Below are 23,851 nucleotides of genomic sequence, written 5' to 3'. Positions count from 1 at the left end.
TGTTGAGAGCTGAGGTGATTTCCGTAACTGTAGACAAGTAGTGTTGAAGACACATAGTGTTGAATCATATTCATATATAGACACACAGGCTTTTTTACAAGCAAGTGGGAGATCATTCCTAAAGATCGAGAAGAGCAGTGGTCCAAGTGAAGAGCCCTGGGGAATCCCACACTGTATATGTATATGAGAGGCTTCCCTTAAAGAGAACCTTCTGTGTTCTATTAGTTAGGTAGCTTTCTATCCCTGCTAAGGCAGATACAAGCCATAACACTTGAGTTTCCTTAGTAGCAAATGATGATCAATGACATCAAAGGCAGCACTGAAGTCTAGTAGAACTGCTCCTACAATATTCTGTTGATCAATATCTTTGAGCCAATCATCTTGAGCACTGTGCAGGTTGAGTGCCCTTTCCTAGAGTGCTGGTAGTTGCTTGTTAAATTGTTCATAGAGAAATAGCATTGTATCTGGTCGAATATTTTTTTTTCCCAACAGTTTGCTAATAACAGGTAGCAAGCTGATTGATCTGCTGTTCGAGCCAGAAAAGGCAGCATGAGCATTTTTTGGGTAGAGGGATTACCTTAGCATTACAATGAGTCCGTCCTTGCTGTTTAGGATGAGACATTTAGTTCTGTGCTGCTGTACACCTACAAGTACTTGAGTAGTGTGGCTGTGACTCCATCTACTGGTCAACCTAAATAATACTGTGATGAAAAAAAGAGCAACAGTTGCTTGTTGATATGAAATCATTAATTTGAGCAGAAGCATCATTTATTTCCATCATTCTTTATTTATTAATTAACTTTACCTTTCAAACCAATCAGAAGGAATCTGAGTTCATGCTTGTGTTGCATACATCACACAATTTATGCATACATACATACATTCCTTATAGAAGTCAGATACACTCACCAATGACACACAATCGCTACTGCGGATATTGATTGAAGCATTCCCAGTGAGTTTGACAAACTACCACAAAAAATTATTACATTTAGTAGTGTAGAACAATTATTTTAAGAGCATGTACAGAGATTGATTACATCTGGTGTCTTAGAGAAACAAGTGCTGTTTACTCTCACAAAAATGTCAATGACAGAAAATAAATACAGAAAATAGCTAAACACAAGCTGCTTTGTTCAGGCACATTAAAGCCTGGTACACACAAAGATAATCAGATTTCCCCCCCTCCGACCAAGGACAGAAAACGCCCGATTATCGGATGGCTCTAAAGATTATCCTACAAAATCATCCTGTGGTGTGAGGTCAATTTCTCCCGACAATCTGCTCGGAAAATGGTAGCGGCCAACGATCGCAAATATTAAACGTATTAAAAGTCCTTTTGTGTATGGGCGAAACTGACAACTCGTGAGTCCGATTGTGACGTGGAATGGAATGTAGCCAATCAAGAAGCAAGTTGACTGACACGTCTTCTTCTTTTCGTTCTTCTGAACTTTATTTGCCCTGTCGCACATGGCTGCCTCGTACAGGTCAGCCAGGGTACTACTACCCTGATCTCGTGAGATTTCTGGCTTGGGGGACGAGACTCTTTGTTGTAGGACAGATCTTTGTATGTGGTGTGCTGTAATGGGAATATCGAAGCACACCACACACAATACGATAAAAACTGTTCAATCCATGATTTTTTATCTTCATGTGTGGGGTCTCTCTCAGATAAAGAATGGTTAAGATTTAGAAAATCTTTATGTGTGTACCAGGCTTAAGAGACAGGTATGAATGGGTCCTGTCAGTAGAGTTGGTGAGATCTCACAGATCAGCGGCTGGACACAGGCCTCTTCACTCCCATGACTCTGAAGGTGCTGCTGGCGATCTTCTCATAGAGCAGGAACATGAGAGCAGCAGTGAGGACAGTCTGCAGGAGTTTGGCCTCCAGGCCTTTAAACAAACCCAGCATGCCATACTTCCTGGTTGGGTCAAAAGACAAACACAAGTTAACTGCATTGATCATTAGCAAGGTATAGCAATATACTAGTAATATACTGTGTACTGTACAATTTGGATAGTGAGTGGCAGTCATATTGTGTAAATGCATGTTTTAGAAGAGGTGTGTGTGTGTGTGTGTGTGTGTGTGTGTGTGTGTGTGTGTGTGTGTGTGTGTGTGAACCCACCTTACTCTGTTGATCAATAGATACACTACACTTCTCAAGCTGCTCAGTAGTTGGGATCTATCTGGCCGCTGCTTATGTTGACCAAACTGAAAACAGAAGATAAACAAGACTGTAATTAGCAGAGAGCATATTCCAGTTCAAACATGGCCAACCCCAGACACACACACACACACACACACGCACACACACCTACCCTCAGGATGGACTGAACAGTCTGTAGTGGGTAAGTGACAGTGGTGGCTACTGCTTTGGCGATGGCACCAATCAGAAAGACCTCCACAGATGACAGCTAGAGTAGCAAAGATACAAACATGTGTCAAATGACATTCCAGCTACAGTCCAATATCCATTAACTGTTCTGACTGTATGTGGAAATGGCAAGCCAAGACAGGAGCTGTCCACTTCTAAACATTATAGGTGGTGGAGGTTTACATGGGCCTTTCAGTTCAAGCCAGTCAATTCATAATAAGCCTATCCACATAAGCCTAGCCTAACAACTACAAGCATGTGGATAGGTTAATCTGCTCTCTACATATCTGGTCTCATCAGTGGGTCAGTAAGCAGCAATCTAGCTCATCACCTCCCTTTCCACTAACACCCACCCCCTCTTACCTCTCGGATCACCCCCATCCGCAGCTGCCTCTTCAGACCCTCATAGATCATGAACTGGACGGCTGGGTTTAGGACCAACAACAGAGACGGGAACGTCCCGTTCCACAAGGCCCCCACCCCCTCTTCCTGGACTATCTGCACAAAGGCATCTGAGGGACAGAGGAGAGAACAGAGAGAAGCTCTGACTGTGCCTTCCATAACAGGCCTAAAGGTAGACTCGGGGAAATGACATGATAGAAAGAAACGAGCGGTGTGACGCTGCCAGAGACTTTTAAAACTGAGAAGCAACATACTAGAGCGTCAAGACTTTTGTTGCTCAGTTGTGAGTGTCACCGTTAGGCTTCAAGTATCTTTGGTTGTCACCCAGACAGCTGTTTACTATGGAATGGAATGGACTTTATTGGAATGGAATGGAATGGAATGGAATGGACTTTATTTGTCATTGCTACAGTACAGGTACCAAACAACGAAATTTAGGAGGGGTGGCTCCCCTGGTGTTAGGAAAGGAAAAAAAAAATACACATTTTAGAAAAAGCATAAAATCACAAGAAGGTAAGGAGCTGGTTTACATAAATAAAGGCTATGTACACAATCCACTGTACTATACTGCACAGATAGTAAACTAGGGTTGACTATATAGTAAATTAAATTAAATAAGTTATTGTTTTCACAGGGGTGACGTCATATCCCAGAGTCTACCCTTAACGTAGACAAGTATGCGTACTAGAAAGGAGGCGGGGACCAATGTGACAGCATCACTATCTCCAACTCGCAATGCTGTCTTTACCCATAATGCCAGTGTAGTGGGTGGGACGGATGTCTGCATTGCGGAACTTTGCCCCCTGGAGCTTGAGCCTGGTGTTGACCACCCAGAGAGGAGTGGTCACAAGAACATTCACTACACCTGCACAGAGAGAGAGAGAGAGAGAGAGAGAGAGAGAGAGAGAGAGAGAGAGAGAGAGAGAGAGAGGAATATGGAGAGACAGCGGGTAGAGAGAGAAATGGATAGAATCAGATATGAATATGTATAAGTGCTGAATCCCTCCTGAACAAAGAGAGAGAATTGATAGACAGATATGAATTCACAAATGTTAGTGGTTAGTGGTATCAAAAGTGTCTCAGCCTGGGACTTAAGAGTGTGTAAGGTACCTGCAGCAATGCCAATGAGCAGGTCACTGCCTGGGGTAGACTTGTGTCCCCTGAGTCGGCTGGCCTTCAGGCTATGGAAGCAGTAGAAGTAGACAAAGTTGGAGCAGCAGAGACTGCAGATCACTGGGAACCAACCTCTGTAGGGCGCTAGCCTGCAAAGGGGATAGAGGATGAGAGAAACAACATCTGGTGATTCTGTACGGATGTAAAAGTGTAAAACGTCATAAAAACACTTACATGGCCTTAATTGTGCTGAACACATAGACAAGACAAGTAAATATAGGACAAGTGTGACAGACATGAATTACAATACAGTGTGAGTAAGAGTAAGTTTACTCACATCCCCTCCTCCTTGACAATCTCTGCCAGAATGGCAGGGGTGGATTTGGCATTCCTGTTCTCATCCACTGTAATTAGAGGAACAGTATATTAGATTAGATTCAACTTTATTGTCATTGCAGAGTACAAGTACTCGACAACGAAATGCAGTTTAGCATCTAGCCAGAAGTGCAAATAGTGATATAAGAACATGATATAAAAAACATGACAATGGTCGTGATAGGTACAGTAAGGCATATACAGTAGTTTAGAGGTATATACAGTTACGGTAGCTTATGTACAGTATGTAATGTGCAGATGTGCAATATACAGTAGCCTATGTGCAAAGGTAGTATTGTAAACATCAGTAATGCAAAGGTTAAAGAGTGATCATCACATTGACCAGGGAAGTACTAGGCGAAGTAGTACTAATATGAACGAAAAGGCAAAAAGCACAGTATAATGTTTTCTCAATTCAGGATGGCATCAAAGGAAAAGAAAGGTACCTTGGAGCCGTAGTCTCGCTGTGTCCAGCGGGAAGAAAACGGACATTGCTGTCACACTCCCCTAAACACATGTATACAGTAGATCACTGACAGCTTCTTCAGGCTGTTACGGAGACTGTTATGCTAACATTATGATGACATATTTATGGCTACAATGTTGCGGATATTAACTATATCTCTAGAAGCTATCTCTAGAAATTGACTGAAACACTATGTCACAAATGTTAGAATGCAGTAGTTTAGAAGTTTATGAAAATGAACGCGAATACATCATAAACAAAGTTTACTTACCATAGCTCCAGCGACGGCGTGCACTAAGCTTTCATACGAGAACACTTCGACAAATCTATAGTCTTCAGAACCCATTTTATTGAAGTATGAATGGATATGCAATTGCTCCGCTTATTGCCCTTTTCCGACAAAGCGGAAGATTGCCAAAAAGTGTTACTTTTAAGTAAACAGCTCCTCAGTCTTTGCAGACACATTAAAGAAGTACTTCCGGTGCCGCGGAATTTCGAACATTTTCCAAATAAAAGTCCCAAAGTAATAAAAACGGATGAATCTGTATTTATTCATGATTTATGAAAAACATCGTCTTAAACATTAACAATGATTCATATTTGATTATATTTAACTGAAATTAATTAAGTCAAATAAATACAGCCAATGCACAACACTGTATATGAAATATATATTGGCTTATACCGCAAAAACTAGGCGCCGCGGTAAATGTATTGCAACAAACACCCGGAAGAGTCTGTAGAACGAATATGTTGTCATATCATGGGTCACTGCATAATTACAACTTTTACTGGCCTTTTATTCCGCCCATACCATTGGCCACAGTGCAAATCACTATATATTAAATATATATTGTACATCCTTTACACACTTGTATACTCCACTTTCACACAGTACAGAAGCTTTATTACATTTGTTATATAACCCGCACACAGATGTGACCACTGTATATACTATACAATAATCAATCAAGGCAATCAATCAGTCACATACATCTATCAGATTATAATTTTTAAGTTGTCAATGTGTATCTGTATCAATCATTGAGAGTCATCTCTATTTATTTAAATACATCCACTAGTCTCTCATCATGTCCATAATGTGTGTTGAAGTTTATGGCTCCAAACAGCTTATCTACGACCTCAGCAAGGGCTTTACAGACAGCCTCTCCACCTTTCCTGTACAGATAGGCCAAGGCAACCCCCAATGGCACACTGACAAGGCCTGAGAACGACTGGAGGGGTAAGCCCAAGTATACGATTCCCACCCCAGCCACTGTAGCGCTCACTAACCCACCTAGCATGGGTCTGGAGGACATGTGCCTCAATGTGGATACACTACTCAGCCACCCCAACCCAATATACCACCACCCCAAACTCAGCAGCACCCCTATAGCTCCCAAAATCCTGAGGTCCCTTCCAGTTTCAGTCCCAAGGATGGACCCTACCAAGGCTCCTGTGGCCATGCAGCCAGGGGTCAAGGTCAGCACCATGGTGGCAGCCCCCACGATCACTGTGGCAGTGAGGAGAGGAGCCATCCTGAACTTGCCGCCCTTCACCACGTTCCGGATTGCTACAGTTGCCAGGATGCACATAATGCCCCCGATGGGCACCCCACTCAGAGCAGCCACCCTAGCTCCCACCTCAGCCCCTCTCAGACCATTCCCCACTGCCTCCCACAGTGTCCCAGGCTCGGAGAGCTCTGACACCCGCACTACGCCCTCTGAAATGCCAAACCCTGCTCCTATGAGTAACCCCAAGAGAGGGATCTGGAGTACTGATGCAACCAGACCCTTATATGCAGACAGAAACTCTGCTATCCATACTGTCAGGAGTGCAGCTACCCCTCTGACTAGCCCGTTGGCGCTCCCTCTGGCTGTGGCTTGCAGCACCAGCTCCACACAACCATGGTAGTCCAGTGGCCCTCCTGGTGCCATTGACCCTGCCTCTACTAGGCTCGCCTCCACGTCCCCCAGTAGTGCCCATGTTCCCACAGAGAGAGCTCCCACCACAAGCAGCATAGCTTCAACAAGCTCCCTGTGACATCTCATAATGTCCCATGTCATGTGTTCCCTGTCATGTGTTTAATCTCCACTGGTTTTAGTCTCCGTTGGTTGAGGTTGAGGGTCCTCTTCTTGATTCCAGACGTTCCAGAATTCCCAGCAGCTGTTGGAAGAGTCTAGTGTCTAGTCCTATGTTGACCCACTGTTGGTGCTTCCAAGAAGATCCTTTTGGTATAACAGGGTGAACGCTGGGGATACACCCTGATGATACAACTCAAAAAGAGACTTGCATTACCATTACATTGACAGTCTTGAATATTGCCTCTTAGGTGCTATGAACTGTAGCTGGCTGATCTCTGCCTCTCTTGCCTATGTCTGTGTCTGTCTTTTAAAAGCTGTCAGACTGCTGAATGTGTTTGGGCGTTTGGGTTTTACCGGTCGGACAAGATTCCAGAGAATTGCTTCAAGAGCTATTTCATCATCCCTAAAGTACCACCCATGTGTAAGGGAAGGTTTATGCTCAACATCATATGCATTTAAGCAAAAATAAATCACACTGATTCTGCCCTCTAACAGCAGGAATTAATAAATTAAATACTTTTAATACTCTTAAATTCTGTTGTTGTTATTATGTTAATTATCATCATGTTAGTAAATGCAATCAGTGCCACACTTTGAATTGGTGAATATTCTTTATTTTATTCAAATCAATAAACAAAACAGAAGAATATCTCAATCTAATACACACAGATTGTTCTTTTTTTATTATTGAATTGAAATGTTGTCAATCGATTAACATTTTTAATCAAGTTAATCACAATAATATTCTGAAATTAATCAGATTAATCATGATTAATCACAAGTTTAAAATACTAGTATTTACTTTCGGGGGGAGGGGGGGGGATAAAACAAAAACATGTGTGGTGTTGGAATAAAGAAATGCATGACAAACTGGTTAGAGGAATCTTTTTTGGGGGGATGATTTCTGAATAAGATTAGAATCTCTTAATTTGTAAGTAAAAAAGTCTCAAGCTATGCAGTCAGAATTGCACTTAACTGCCAGACTGCACAGATACTGCACTGATAATACTATAAATATAATGTATTATATCTTCGATCACTCGTTGGTTTTGTGGCGCTGTTCCAACTTTCACTGCAGTTCAACAAGGAAGTAGGAAAGTTGGCTGTGTTCGAAATGGCATACTAGCATACTGCATACTAGCATACTCAATGAGTATATACTGTATACTGCCTACTAAATTCATAATAAGTATGCCAATACCAGCCGACCGTTTACTGCAGTATGCATACTGCCTTCCAGAATGCATTTCGCACCGGTCGGCAGCAAAGATTTTAAATCCTCCATTTTTATATGTTTTCAGGTGAGAAAGTAACCATATATATTCCCAAAATGTGTCAAAGTTATCAAAATAACCCATTTATATATCTGATCTGACGTTTTTTCCCCACTTCTGTTCGCTAGCTACATTACATTGCTTAGATATTCCTGGTCCACATATGAAGCCTTCATTCAAAAAGCTGTGTCGATTAGACCGCAAACAGGATGTTCATTCATCTGTGACAAAGGACAGAACACCACTTAAGTGGTGGTGATTAGCGTGTATACATGTAAACATGACAAGTGGTCACGAATGTAACCAAAGACTGTCTCATTATAATCCAGTAAACAAATCAATCACTTGAAACCCCTCTACAGGCGTTTGCCACGCATGTCAGTAGAAGTTATGATTCATGGTCATATGAATTTATGGTAATATGATTAAATTAATTCACATCTTTTTAAAATGTCTTACTGCGTTAAGGTTTCCAAATTAACCGCGATCGTTAACGGGTTAACATTGACAGCCCTACAGACAATTTTTACAGACAATTATTCAGCCTTAACCCCTTTCACTCTATGCAGAGACTGCTTGCCTTTCAAATGTAAATATAAAATATAAATTGCACCAATCAACCCCCTCATCAACCCCCCGATCACCCCCCCGATCCCCACATTCGCTCCAACACCACACCCTACTACGAGTTCTCCTATTACTATTGCAAATATGAATGTGAAAACTTGGAATTTTCGACTGTACTGACTGGACTTCTCTGCTTTCTTTCTGGCCTCCTCCTCCTCTTTCCTCCAGAGCTCCCGTCTCTTCTTCTCTAGCTCCTCACCTTCGTACTTGTCCTTTAGCTGCCTCTCTTTCTGTGCAATCTCTGTATCTTTCTCTGCCAGAATCCTCTCCTGTTCCTCCCTGATCTTCCTCTCTTGTGCTGGGTAAAACGCTGTGCGGTAATGACCTTCTCCATTGATGGCCACCAGAATTTCTACCTTCTCCAGCAGCTTGGCCACTTGCTCCTGGTTGTCAATGTCTTTGTTGTTGAAGACTAGGAACCCGCCGCTGCATTTGCGGATGAAGCGGCGGAGGTTCTCATCACTGTTAGCGATGATTTCGTTCAGCGTCTTGCCCTCCATACGGTCCCCATGGGTGAACAGTAGGATGGTGTAGTCCCAGACCCTTGGGCCGAACATGGCCTCGATCAACTTGTTGGTCTCCTGATCTTCCATGGTGAACCTTCCCACGGGAACCACCAACACAAATACATGAGGCCCAAGCCCTTGCAGCTTGACACACTTGAGGATTTCCCTGACGATCACCTCCTCTTTACGGTCGGTCTCAAACAGTCCTGGGGTGTCAATCACGCTGATGGGTCTGCCATCGATGATCCCTTGCTCCTTCACACAGTACTGGGTGACCCTGGCAAGCCTCATGTCAGATTTAAACGCCTCTCGTCGTCCCAGGATGGTGTTCCCAGAGGCGCTTTTACCAGCCCCACTCTTCCCCAGCAGTATGATCCGCCATTCCTTCATCACACCTGTGTTGCAATGTTAAGAAGGGAAATTAATGAGTGATGGCTATGAGGATAATGTTTTACTATAGAGACTAATAGATTTATAATTGACATAATATAGTATGTATATATTATGTATATGTAGGCCTACATAATATGTACATACTATGATTTCAAATCTAATTATTATAAATTATAGAAAATTAAACCTCATGATGCCAATCAAAGGCAATAAACCATTCTTTACACACCAATGTATTTTTGGATTGGTTACGATGGAAAACACTGAATGAATAGGCCAACAATTTAACAACAACATTTTAGTAAAAGTGGTTTAAAACCCACTTACGGTCATTGGGTTGGGCCTCTTGATCAACATCATTTTCCATCCATTGAACGTTCTCCGGAGTCATGGTAGGAAACAGTTTTCTGTATTCAAAATCAAGATTAAATCACCATTAGCCAGTCAATGCCATAAAAAACAACAATGTCTAGTGTCAGTCTGTAAAAGTGAAACAGGAAAAGGAGGAAATAAAGTTATCCATATCCACCAAATGTATGAATAAAGGATCAGCCTAAGCGGACCTCACAACTACTGTGCATATGTGGGGTCAGGGGGTCTGTAAACTTTTCGCCAGGCTATTGCGCCGGTTAGGGTTGGGGGTCCTTAACGTTATCCGATTCCCATTAGAACTACCTCACATGAACTTAAAATTCCATAATAACCAGGATCTGCTGTTTAAGAAGAACAACGATATTTCCCCGAACTCTAATCCAAGGGATAAGACAAGGGAGTCTATCTGTGGGAGTCCATCGAGGAAGGCCTGAGAGGAAGCCAGGGTACTTAGTACCTTCTCTTCCAGTGTTTGTAGTGTTGCTGTCTTCTCTTGGCACATCGGTCTACTGAGTGCACTTAGCTACCCCTACTTCTGTTGGTTCATTAGCCCTCTTCCCCTCTACGGACCTATATCCCAATGTGCTTTCTCCCTATTCCTGTTCTTCTGACACTCAGGAGGACACCTAGATGCTACACCCCCCCTCGCAACCCTTCCAATCTCATCTACCCACCTTTTTCTACTGACCATGACTTTATCGCCGCAGGCGGTCTCTGGAATTGCCAGTCGGCGGTCCGGAAAGCTGACGCTATCTCAGCTTATGCATCTCTTATGGCCCTCAATTTCCTTGCTCTCACTGAAACCTGGATCACACCAGAAAACACAGCTACACCGGCAGCCCTCTCTGCCGCCTACTCCTTTTCTCATTCCCCTAGACCCTCTGGTCGAGGGGGAGGCACAGGACTCATCTCGCCCAAGTGGTCACATACTGTCCTTCCCCTGGCACACTTGTCTATATCCTCCTTTGAATTTCATGCTGCTTTCGTCTCCTCCCCGGTCAAACTCCACATTGTTGTCATCTATCGCCCCCCAGGCCAGCTCGGTGACTTCCTAGGCGAGATGGATGGCCTTCTCAGCTCCTTCCCTGATGATGGCACTCCGCTCGTACTACTAGGTGACTTCAATTTCCAATCTGAGAAGCTTCTCTCATCTGGAGTACTTGACCTTCTCCTCTCCTTCGGCCTTACCCTGTCCCCCTCTCCTCCGACTCATAAGGCAGACAATCAGCTCGACCTTGTCTTCACCAGATCTTCCCACACGTCCAACCTTACCGTTACCCCTCTTCCAGTTTCTGATCACCACTTTATATCCTTCTCCCTTCCCCTCAAAACGTCCTCTTCCCTCTCAGCCTCTAACCACTTAAGACCCTCTCGTCGTAACCTACGTACCCTGTCCCCCATCACCCTCTCTTCTTCTGTCCTATCCTCCCTACCCTCTGTCGAATCCTTCTCCCTTCTATCCACTGATGCGGCATCCTCAACCCTCCTGTCCGCTCTCACCTCATCCTTCGACACCCTCTGTCCACTAACCCTGAAGCCAGCTCGATCCTCTCCTCGAGCTCCCTGGCTCTCTGAAACGCTACATGCTTGTAGACTAGAGCTCAGAGCAGCTGAGAGGAAATGGAGAAAAACTGGCCTTTCTGATGACCTTAACCTCTATCACTCTCTCCTTGCCAACTACGCCTCCTCGGCATCAGCTGCTAAAGCATCCTACTATCATTTCAAAATACATTCTTCTGCCTCTAATCCTAGAAAACTGTTCTCCACTTTCTCTTCACTCCTTAATCCACCTCCTCCCCCTCCTCCTTCCTCCCTGTCCGCCGATGACTTTGTCACCTACTTTGAAAAAAAGGTGGACGACATCAGCAACACCTTTTCCCCCCTCACCTCTCCCTCCTCCCACTAACAATGCTAACACCCCTTCCAAACTCTCTCCTCGACACTCGGTCTCTGGATTGTCATCTTTTTCCCCCCTCTCCCCCGATGAGATTCTCACACTTATCACATCAAAGGGCAACCTCATGCCCTCTTGATCCCATCCCCTCCCCCCTTCTCCAATCCATCTCCTATCCTTCCTTACCGTACCACCCTAATCAACTCCTCCCTATCCCCAGGATCTGTCCCAGCGGCCTTCAAAATAGCCAGAGTCAAGCCTCTCCTCAAGAAACCTACCCTTGACCCATCATCTGTCCACAATTACAGACCTGTATCCCTTCTCTCCTTCCCTTCCAAAACCCTTGAACGCGCGGCATCTAAACAACTGACTGACTATCTCCGGAAGATGGATCACTTAGACCCCCACCAATCCGGCTTCAAGGCTGGGCATTCCACTGAGACTGCGCTCCTTGCTGTCACGGAAGCCCTCCACTCTGCCCAAGCTTCCTCCCTCTCCTCTGTTCTCATTCTCCTTGACCTGTCTGCTGCCTTCGACACAGTCAATCACCAGATCCTTCTCTCCATCCTCTCAGACCTGGGCATCTCTGGCACCGCACACTCCTGGTTTTCTTCCTACCTGGCGGGCCGCTCCTACCAGGTGACCTGGAGAGAATCGCTGTCTTCTCCACGAACCCTTTCCACTGGAGTACCCCAGGGTTCTGTCCTAGGGCCCCTACTTTTCTCCCTCTACACCAAGTCTCTTGGCTCGGTAATCTCTTCACATGGGCTCTCCTACCACAGCTACGCAGACGACACTCAACTCTTCCTGTCCTTCCCCCCGTCTGATGTACACGTGGCAACCCGTATCTCAGCATGTCTCGCTGACATTTCAACTTGGATGGCTGACCACCATCTCAAGCTCAATCTTAACAAGACCGAGCTCCTCTTCATCCCCGGGAAAGCCTGCCCTCTCCAAGACTTCTCCATCACACATCAGAACTCTACTGTAACCCCCTCCCTGACAGCCAAGAACCTTGGAGTGATCCTGGATAACCGACTATCCTGTGCGGAGAACATTGCAGCAACGGCTCGCTCCTGCAGATTCTTCCTCTACAACATCAGAAGGATACGACCATTCCTTACCAGAGAGGCAGCGCAACTCTTGACCCAGGCACTGGTCATCTCCCGCCTGGATTACTGCAATGTACTCCTGGCTGGGCTCCCCGCTTCAGCCATTAGACCTCTGCAGCTCATCCAGAATGCTGCTGCCCGGCTGGTATTCAACCTCCCCAAATACTTGCATGTCACCCCTCTCCTTCGCACCCTGCACTGGCTCCCGATAGCAGCTCGCATCAGATTCAAGACCCTGGTGCTTGCATACCAGGCAGCTAAAGGGACAGCCCCTGCCTACCTGAAGGAAATGGTAACCCCCCCAAACCCCTGCCCGCTCACTCCGCTCCTCCACCTCGGCTGGCCGACTGGCCCCACCTCCTCTACACAGCAGTCGGGCTGCCCGATCACGTCTCTTCACAACACTGGCTCCCCGCTGGTGGAATGAGCTCCCCACAGCCGTCAGAACGGCTGAGTCACTACCCATCTTCCGTCGTAGACTGAAGACCCATCTCTTCAGGTTACATCTTAACTGCTCCTCCTGAGACATCTTCTGACCCTCACCACTACGTCTCCTAAAGACACCCGCTTTCCCCTCTACTGTGTCCCTAAGAACTTCTATTGCCCTTGTACTGTTTCTCAGTTTCTCCAGAAAAAAAAAAAAGAAAAAAAAGTTTTAGTAGAAGGCGATAGGGAGAAGGTTTTTTTCTTCTATCAGTGGCCCCGGGCCCGAGCTAGATTACTCTTCCTGCAACGAATGGTGGATTGCTGATTCACATGCTTAGTATTCAAATCTATTGATTGTAAGTCGCTTTGGAATAAGGCGTCTGCTAAATGCCCAAAAAAATAAATGTAAATGTAAATGTAATCCTAGACTACTCCAATCTGTCTATTAGGCCTATATATGGCAGTCATATACAGTATATGAAGTAATAATATTATTAGCTGGGTCTCTATACAAATAACCGGATAGCAAGAGATCTCAATGCTTTCTTTATGTAGCTGTGCAAGCTCATGTCTGACTAAAATAAAATAAAATAAATAGCCATATGGGGGAAAATGCTCTTGAATACACTTAGCATTGCAATGTGTTCGTCTAACGTTTACAACCTAAAATATATGATTGTTCTCTGTTGTAACTACAAGCATGTGCTTTCTAGGGTACCAAGAGGTTGTCAAAATTATTATTATTAAATAATGTGTTTTAAGTCAATAATGTATGTGGAAAAAAGTCAGAATTAACTTCTGAGAAGAATTTATTGTTTTATTTTATTATTTATTATTACATTATTATTTAAAAAGTAAAATGTGTGTTTATTGTCCCTACTGGTTAAAGTGTATGACATGAACAAAAGTCAGTTTAGTGTTTATTGGTCCTACTGGTTAAAATGTATGACATAAATGCTCTTATCAAGTTGTACTTTGGAATTGGATTTATTAATAAGGAAATTATTTGTCCACCGGGAAGTGGCCAAATGCAAGGCTATCGTTGGATGCATCTCCTGACGCCATATTCGTGTTGCAACTATAGATGTGATACAACAGATTATCAAATTAATTGACCCTGTGTTGTGTTGTGTATTGTGGAACTGCGACGGACACGTCGTCTGCTCTACCCGAGGTCCTAATACACTCTGGCACTCTTACGATAAACTGAATCTATCAAGGCTATTGATTTTGAGCCAATAGACAAATAATAATTACTAAATTCAATTCCAAAGTACAACGTGATAAGAGCATTCAGGTCCTAATTAATTCAGACTTTTTTTCTCAGAAATCCTGACTTTAAACTCAGAATATCTCCCCCCCTTTCGGGAGAAAAAAACCTCACTATTACGTATTTAAGTGCTCTAGTTCATTATTATCACGTTATAGCGTACATTATTATTATTATTATTAATAATAATAATAATAATAATAATATTAATACATAATCTAATAGGCCTACATAAATGTATTACTGTAAACTATTGTATTGAACTTGTACAATTTAAATTGTATTGAAAGGAAGCGAGGGGAATGAGAATCTGGGGGGGAGCGAGTGACACAACACCGGCGAACGGGAAGAAAACAGGAAGCGTAGCGAGAAATCAAAATCATTATTTCAAGAATATAAACGGACGTTTTAGAGTGATTTTGAGATGTATATTTGTTTTTCCATGCAAATACTATTGTTGAATACCTAAATATATCATGAGTTTACAGTTTAAATGTTATTTCCCAGAAATCGTCCAAAGGTTTGACCTGACTTGCACACACGCACATCGAAGTTCCGCTATTTTAAAAAATAATAATCAGATCAGTTTTCTTTTGACAAGAAATCATTAAAAACGAAACTTACCGGCTGATATGTTGGACAGTGACTTGCCAGATAACTCGAAAGAATGAAAGTAAAACTGTAAGGGAGTGAAGAAATAAATGAAATTAAAAAAGAAAATCCTACTTTGCAACTTTACCTGTGACTTCTGTGTAATGGATTGGTTGGAGCTAGGTTGGAGCTTGGAGCTACACTGTCAGCCGTTTTCTTTATTGACACCCCCCCCCCCCCCCTCTTCTTTATGATTGAATGACTCTTGTCACTTTTATTTTCTTACTATTCTCCTCTTGTTGTATTTTGTATGTAAAGCGTATGAAATGTGCTATACAAATAAACTTGCCGTGCCTTATTGGGGACAAAGGTGCAACCCACCCTGGGAGGTGTGACTGTGATTTAGTGCAAAGCTGAAAAAGAAATAGGCTAATGTGACTCATAGATTTGTTTTCTTTCTCTCTCACACACACACACACACACACACACACACACACACACACACACACACACACACACACACACACACACACACACACACACACACACACACACACACACACACACAGAGTGAGAGTCACATGAGAGTCACCTGATCTGAAAAATGACTTCCAAATGTGTTCCAAATCCATGATAGGATTAACAACCGCAACATAATTCCACTATAAAACACACAACACTTATTATCTAAAGCGACTTACAATAAGTCAAAATAGTACTGTTGTAGTTTACCCACCCCATAGACAACAGCTTCACAAATTCATGGCTTCATGGCTCCTGCATTGCAAACATCCCCTCAACATGGCTAGGTATCCCCTCAGACATGGGCGTTGGATTATCAGCAACAGTATTAATGTGGGTGGGTCCAATTTAACAGGGAGGGCCCCCCAAATGTCATTTCTGGCATGCTGGTGCCTTTTAACAGGTGGTTTAATACTTTTATATGGCTATACTAGCATGAGAAAAAATAATTTAAAATTAATTTGTTAGCAAACTTAGCTTGTTTGCGAGTGTATTCCAGTGGTGTGGGGGGTGTATTCCCTTCCGTTTTACTGGCTGTTGTGCCTGCAACCACCCCCATAGATATGGCCGCATGTCTGTGTATTGAAAAAAAGTGTCTTTGTATCAACATACGCGATTCACGGCAGTTGTCTGCCAATGTTATGTTATTAGATGTTATTTGTTTGTCGTTATGCCTTTCTTTTTCCATGATTTTAATTTGCGCTCCGATGGGGCCTGGGAGAAGGGGGCGACCGCTGTAACATGAATGAATGAATGAATGAATGAATTAATGAATGAATGAATTGTTCACTGAAAGGAGTCAAGGACAATTTGAAATTGCAATTTATGTTAAATGAATTTCTTTAATGTTATCAAATCAGTGAGTAAAGTGGAGAGGTGTAATCAAAGCGCCTCTATGTATTCTCCAATAAACTACATTCATCTTCCAATCATTTCCACTACTAGGGAGCAGGACCTGAGGCCTGTGTCTCAAAGCTAGATTATGTTGTGGTTATCTTGGTGGCTTTGTTTACACACACTTGTTACAAACCCTAGCTCGTTGGGGAAACGGGAAGCAACATACACCAGATGTAAATGGTTAAACTATGAGCACTGTATAAATCAAAGTAACAATGGTAACATAAAGAAAGCTCCTAAAAACTAACCTAAAAACCTAAAATTTGAGTGTAAGTTAACAATTTATTGAACATTTGGTGTTGCCAGTGTGACCCACCGTAACTTAGCCGCCTGGCATCAATGACTAGCTAATGTTAGTGGCGCGCTTGTGTGTATGTGTGTGTGTGTGTGTGTGTGTGTGTGTGTGTGTGTGTGTGTGTGTGTGTGTGTGTGTGTGTGTGTACATGCTATGTGAGAATCTGCCTGGGTTCAAGGTAGCAGTGAAAATGTGGTATGGAATTTCATTGATTTGGGCAGTCTCTCAATAAGCAAGTGGAATGGATTAGATAATGAAGCACTGACACAGGGCTCTGAAAATAGCGCCGAGTGGATAGACCCTGATTTTTGATTCTTTGGTAAAAACATGGTAAAAGTGGGGGGCTGGTCCAAACTAGTATTTTATTTTTAAAGTGGGTGGGACAAGTCATATAATGGCTGTGACGCCCATGCCCTCAGTATCCCCTCAGCATGAATAGGTAGGTGTTTTCAGCCTTAATAATAATAATAATAATAATAATACTAATAATAATACATTAGACTTATATAGAGCTTTTCTAGACATTCAAAGACGCTTTACAAACTGAAAAGATCTAGTAGTAAAAGAAAAAGAAAACAATTGATAAAAGAAAGTATTGGGGTCTAATTCATTTTTAGATTACTAAATCTAAATGTCTTTGTAGGACAATCTACTCTGTATACTGCAATTACACCTAGATTTCGGGCAGAGAAGCGGCAGCCTTGTCTTTCCACCTCTAGTTCCTCGCTAGTCTACCGAGGTCACTTCCTGTCAACCAGCCTCTGCAGCAGGGCAATGACTGTGTCCAGTTTGGAGGAGAGCAGCTCCGCAGCCCTGGCGTTCCTACGTTGGGTATTGATCATGAGAACTTCCCTCCTCTCTCGTCTCCTCTCCCGGGTGTCTGCCCTGATGCGATGTACCGGGTTTGGGGGGAAGCTGCGGACATTGGGTCTACAAACGCGCTTAGGCTGGGAGGGAACACGATGGGACACAGGGCTCTGAGAGAATTGGGAAGAGGAGTTGGGCTGCGGCATGTCAGTAATAATCTCGTTGGCGTCCTCACGGGTGACAGCCAGACTGCTGCCTTCAAAGCCTGACATGTCAACATCATCTTGACAATGGTGATCTCCTTCAGCTGCATTCACCACAACTTCTTTCTCCTCTTCCTCCTCTTCTCTTTCCTGCTCAATCTTCACTTCTTCCTCCTCATTCTCCCTTTTGACTGGGGACAGATGTTCTAAGATGTTATTGAGAATACATGTGAAAGCTTCATATTACATGCCTTTTTCAAACTCACAGAGATAATAATATATGGGTCACCAGGTCCCGGTTTGCCCTCTCATAAATGAACACAATGTTCTTGGTGTCTTATCTTCAGGAGCTTCTTAGAATATTATAAATGATAATGAATACAAACCAAAGTTTAACCACCGAGGATGGGCCGTCTGCTCGTCCATATCATTGGCTCTTCTGGAAGAGGGATTGTCCATGAAGGACTGGAGGGCAGGAGGTTTGGACTCCATAAGTCTATCTAATGTGTCCATATCATTGGCTCTTCTGGAAGAGGGATTGTCCATGAAGGCCTGGAGGACAGGAGGTTTGGACTCCATAACTCTAATGTGTTGGTCTAAATCTAATGTGTTGGTCTCGGCGTGTCTTTTATCTACATTCACCTCCTCACCCCTCTCCTTGTCCCCCTCTTGTCTCCCATGTAAAATGTCCTCTTCTCCATCTTCTGCTTTTTTTTCATCGTTCCTGCTGGTTTCATCCTCCTCTTCATGTTCCAAGTCTGATGCTGGAATAAAGATGATAGTTAACAATGATATTAAACTTGAAAACAACAGCGAAGCTACAATAGTCCCTCTCTCCAACACACAAACATAACATATCATATCATAACACATTAATAACAGGTCCCATGTTTCAGATAATGGATTACATTGAAACAAATACTGTCATTCATTTTAATCTTCAGAAGATCTGATTAGCTACCCACCTGTGGCTGAGCTCTCTGATTGGTTGGAGGGAAACAGTGCTCTCTTGATCTAGAACAGAACAGACAAGGCAATCTTCATCAACAATTCTGAAAACAAGAAAAAAGATCTTCCAAAATAAAAAAATAAAAGTTAAAATAACATTGATAAAAGCAATTGCAACAGTTATAATCTGACATGTGTTGAATAATATGAGTACTTTTCTTTTATTTATTTATCTTCTTTTATTTCTCTCTGAGTAGTTTCTTTTATTTCGGGTGGATTCACACCTAGCTAGTTGGTCCGTGTTTCCTCCCTAATTCGGTTTGTTTGGGCATATGTGAAGACAGCAATCGCACTCTGATCCGGAGCAAATCAAGCCGGCCGAGTCCGCCTAGACAAGGTGGTCTCGGTCCGATTCCAATCGCTCCATGGAGCGATTAGTTTGCAGTAAGAATGTTAAGCAGTAAGCATGTTACCCACAAACCGAATACAACTCAATTGCTATACCCTGCAGTCAAAACTTCAACACACAATCAACATTTGATTGTCAAACACACAATATAATATGAAAATAAAACACTGAAAATAGATCAAACATAAGACATACATTTATTCCCAATGATTATTTCAGTCATGGACATGATCGAACAAACTCATACATGTGGTCATGTGACATGACCAACTTACACAACTTAACATTACGTTATATCTGACTCCAAAATACATTTTATGATTAATATGATGTGACAATCGATCATATTGGATCGTAGATTCCATTAAGAATACACAAAATGCTATTTCACATTGCCCTCATGTTAATATAAATTGGTTTGCAAGGAGTTTATACTGATACCAATAGCTGTATAATCCGTCTCATTAGCAATGCATGTAAACATTTAGGGTAAACTCTGTGATAACCTGGTCACGATTATGTCGTTTTGTCAGAAAATGTGAATAGAGTTCTCAAAAGTTGATTGACACAAATTCTGACCAATCCCAAAACTTTTAGCAAGCGCATGATGTTGAGGGCATATTCAGAACCACAGCAGACCTGAAGATCATTTGCTCTGTCAAGATTGCAGACAGTGCAGTGGCGGGCGGTGCATTTCACACCTAGGCCTTCAGTGATGTCCGACACATTCCTACCTGAATTATTCTACCTCTTAATACCATCGTTATGACGCCATGGCTCTAGAAACTAGACAGAAACACAGTATAACCGGGCGTTGCATCACCTTAACATAGTCAGACAAGTACAACAGAGTTATATTAATATTTCCAAAGCATTTTTAATCAATAAATCCGCATTTACAATGAAGAGTGTTAAACTAACATCTTTAAGATCGCTACATTACCCACGTCTGTCGTCTCGTCCACCATAATAGCGACAAAGGGTGCCTTTTTAATCTCCATTTTGATCTCTTCTCCCACTTCAGCAATAGCAAAAATCAGGTCGTTTTGTATTTTGCCTGACGTCGCAGTAAACACTTTGTTTGTGGACAGGTGGTAATGTAAATCTGGGTTGTTTTCAGCCAGAAAAAAAAGAAGCTCAACGTAGTTTCCTGTTTGTGGACTCGGCGCTTTTATCGTGTCCCCTAAATGAAAGTTATTGTTTACCCAAAAACAGGACACAATCGATCAGTATTATCGATCAGTCAACGAAAGCTTTCGTTGTGGCGCTCCGTTTCCCTGGCACTTTCAAAAGTTTCACATCTACCGGCATAGTTACACATCTCAATAGTGAATATCAATAGTGCGTATCAATAGTGCGTATCAATAGTGCGTATCCAATCAAAAGACGTGCTGGGTGCTGACATCATTGAGCCTTACAGCAGGCGCCGTTGTTGCTTTTGCTCGCATCTACGTAGGTTTACTAGGAACGCCACAGGTTTTCTCGTTCCAACGTTAAGTTACAGGTCGTATCCGCGGCACCGTTTAGCGTGCAGGCTGGGCAGATTTTGGAGCCCCCTAGCAACACATTTTGATTGGATAAAAGCTCTAACATAAAGGCCAGCCCTCCAAATCTCAATCGGAGACTGGAAGCAGCGCAACCAAGAGGAAAGCTATGAAATGAAGAGAATAGACTATGGGGAATCATTAATACATATTTGTGGAAAAAATATATTAAAATAAAATGTATATTCTGATGATGTTTAGGCCAGCAGAGAAGGCCTTGCTGGCCCTGACGGCACACCACTGAGACAGTGTGAACATGAATCGAACCAGGTCCAGGTGTAATATTATTATGAATCGAACCAGTCTGAATCGGACCAAATTATATTTCTGAATCCTCCCTTATTTCTGTTATGAGTACCTTTTCTTTTATTTGAGGGGACGACCTGGTGGGAGCGGAAGCTGGGCAGTGAGTCTGGATCCTCTCACTCCCTTCGACCTCCAACCATCTCTGCAGGGGAATTTCCAGTCTGATTTGCTTCCATTTCTTATCCCATTTCCCCTGAAACTCAGGGATGATGAAACTGTGTGTTTTCATCCCTGTGTCACAAATATCAAAAATACACCACTCTCAAGACAAACGGATGAACAGAAGAAAATAATCAATGTTGCTTTTCAGGTAATAACACTAAATGGAGGGAAATAAAGGTCAAATAAAGATCCAAATCAAGTTGTATAGCCATCTTTTTTGGGTGTGCTTGTCTCTTGTCATATTTGTCTGCTTTAAGTGCACTTAGCTACTCCTACTTCCGTTGGTCGATTAACCCTCTTCCCCTCTACTGACTAATATCACAATGTGCTTTCTCCCTATCCCCAATGGCCCCTGGCCTGAGCTAGATTACTCTTCCTGCTACGACTAGTGGATTGATGATTCATTTGCTTAGTCAAATGTAATCAATCACCTTATTCGTCCTCCTCCTCAGATTCTGAGTCGGACAATCAATAAAGATTTAAGTGTGATTTGAGAGGCAGATTAGATGCTTTACTGTAACAAAACATGTTTGGGGAGGTCCGATTGCATTACATTGCATAACATTACAGTGTATACAGTACATACATTGTAGTGTATTATAGCCTGTTTGAGGGATTCAGAAAGCTAAAGTGTGATTTTGTCCTGAATACAGACCTATGGAAGAGTTCTCTGTTTCACTAGATATCCGCGCTCTCTTGGTCTAAAACAACAGGGACACACACAGAACAATCCTCACAAGCCTGTGGTAGACATACACAATTACAGAAGCCTCCATATTAAAAACATTAATTGTTTTCAAATATAAAACAATAGTCTCATACCTTTGCACTGAGGCTCCTTTTCCGCTTGAAGCCTGGAGATGTCAAATGTCCCTCCTGGGGTGAGTTTAATTGCTTATGGTTACATTAAAAAAAAGTAATTCTGCTTAATCCTGAGTAGTCCTCTGTTGCAGTACAACATAAACTGTTAGGTTTGGTCAGGTATGAAATGGTATGTAATACATTACAGTAAAATGCAACTACAGTAAAATGCTGCTAAATGCAAATTATGCAGCTATCATTGTCTGAGGACACCTATTACATTATCCCCTTCTCCCTCTCACCTCAAACAATCTTTGCAGGGGTAATGTATGGCAGCAGATGGTGGCCTTCCATTTCTTACAAGTGTCTTTCCCCCCAAACTTCTCAAACTCAGGGGGTGTAAACCAGCTTCCTTCAGACTCAATGCACTTCTCTCCTGAGACACAAAAGTCAGGTCACCCCAATATGCATGGACTAAAGGAGCACACAAAGAATCCCATGGGGAACGCTTTTCTTACTGTGGTAGTGTGTATGATCTGTAAATGTTCTTTTCAAGAGTGTATAAAAAGACAATAGAAGAAAAGAACAGAGTTTTGTGTAACAGCAAACTCAAACAGATTGTACAAAGTACTGTATAACATTTAGACTAACCTCTGCTGAGCTTGTCTGTGTCTAGTGCGCCCTCTTTGTTCCCACAGGTGACAGGAAGCTGGTTGTTGTAGCTTGACAGGTTCAGGATGTCCACAGTAGGAGAACCTTATAAACACAGTGAGGACGGACGCACACACACATTAACTCAGATACCTTTGGACATTCCTAAATCCCTCTCATGGAGTGTGAAGACTATACTCACTCTGGATTCTCCAGTTAGGTTTCGGGGTGCAGAGGGAGGACGGGCGAGGCTGCTCTTCATCTTCCTCACTCTCACTTATCACTTGTTTCCTCTTTGTTTTGCTCCCCCTCCCCACCACATCTTCATCTTCATGAATTAGTACAAAATATCAGTGTTGGGGAATCTACTCAGAAAATGTAGTTAACCAAATTACCCATTACTTTACAATTGAAGAAGTTAAACTACACCAAAGCTACCAATTCCAATTCTCGGAAACGCCTTTGGAGACTTATGGTAGAGAAATGAACCTTCAATTCACGGGCAACAGCTCTGGTGGACATTCCTGCCAAAAACTTACGACATCTGTGGCATTGTGCTGTGTGATAAAATTGCAAATTTTAGAGTGGCCTTTTATTGTGACCAGCCTAAGGCACATCTGTGCAATAATCACACTGTCTAATCAGCATCTGGATATGCCACACCTGTCAGGTGGATGGATTATCTCGGCAAAGGAGAAGTGCTCACGAACACAGATATAAATACATTTGTGAACACAAATTGAGAGAAACAGGCCTTTTGTGTGTAGAAAAAGTCTTAGGTCTTTGATTTCAACTCATTAAAAATTGGAGCAAATACAAAAGTGTTATATTTTTGTTCAGTGTAATATTCATGAGTTTACATGATAACATACCTGATGATGAGCTTGCCTGTGGGTCTTTCATAATGATGCTGAGGTTACTTGCAACCAGAATGTTCTGTCAATTTCAAGAGATGTGATCTACTGTAGCTCCCTCCAGTAATAGTCGCGAGGCAGGAGAGTTAAAAGAGAAAATAAAAATACATTG

The 23,851-nt window shown here is 42.7% G+C and overlaps 2 protein-coding genes across 2 annotated transcripts; both read right to left on the bottom strand.

The window, feature by feature from the left end:
* Positions 1–788: 788 nt before the first annotated feature.
* slc25a17 (solute carrier family 25 member 17) lies at positions 789–5,127 on the bottom strand. Its single transcript, XM_080522412.1, has 9 exons — positions 5,003–5,127; positions 4,712–4,772; positions 4,228–4,294; positions 3,888–4,039; positions 3,526–3,642; positions 2,739–2,887; positions 2,320–2,415; positions 2,127–2,212; positions 789–1,922 (listed from the first exon to the last, which is right to left on the bottom strand). The coding sequence occupies exons 1-9, from the start codon at positions 5,075–5,077 to the stop codon at positions 1,772–1,774; spliced, it is 954 nt and encodes a 317-aa protein (XP_080378538.1). The 5' UTR covers positions 5,078–5,127; the 3' UTR covers positions 789–1,771.
* Positions 5,128–6,831: 1,704 nt separating this feature from the next.
* Positions 6,832–10,006, bottom strand: LOC308150589 (GTPase IMAP family member 9; the record flags this gene model as incomplete). The annotated part of the gene is made up of 3 exons (XM_080523404.1): positions 6,832–6,959; positions 8,838–9,617; positions 9,943–10,006. The coding sequence occupies 3 exons, from the start codon at positions 10,004–10,006 to the stop codon at positions 6,832–6,834; spliced, it is 972 nt and encodes a 323-aa protein (XP_080379530.1).
* Between the last annotated feature and the right edge of the window lie 13,845 nt (positions 10,007–23,851).

This window comes from Nansenia antarctica, assembly GCF_963989245.1.
Source record: "Nansenia antarctica genome assembly, chromosome: 2".
In the NCBI taxonomy this organism is placed as follows: domain Eukaryota; kingdom Metazoa; phylum Chordata; class Actinopteri; order Argentiniformes; family Microstomatidae; genus Nansenia; species Nansenia antarctica.
Note: the sequence above shows the minus strand (reverse complement) of the source record. Positions and strands in the feature narration are given on the sequence as shown.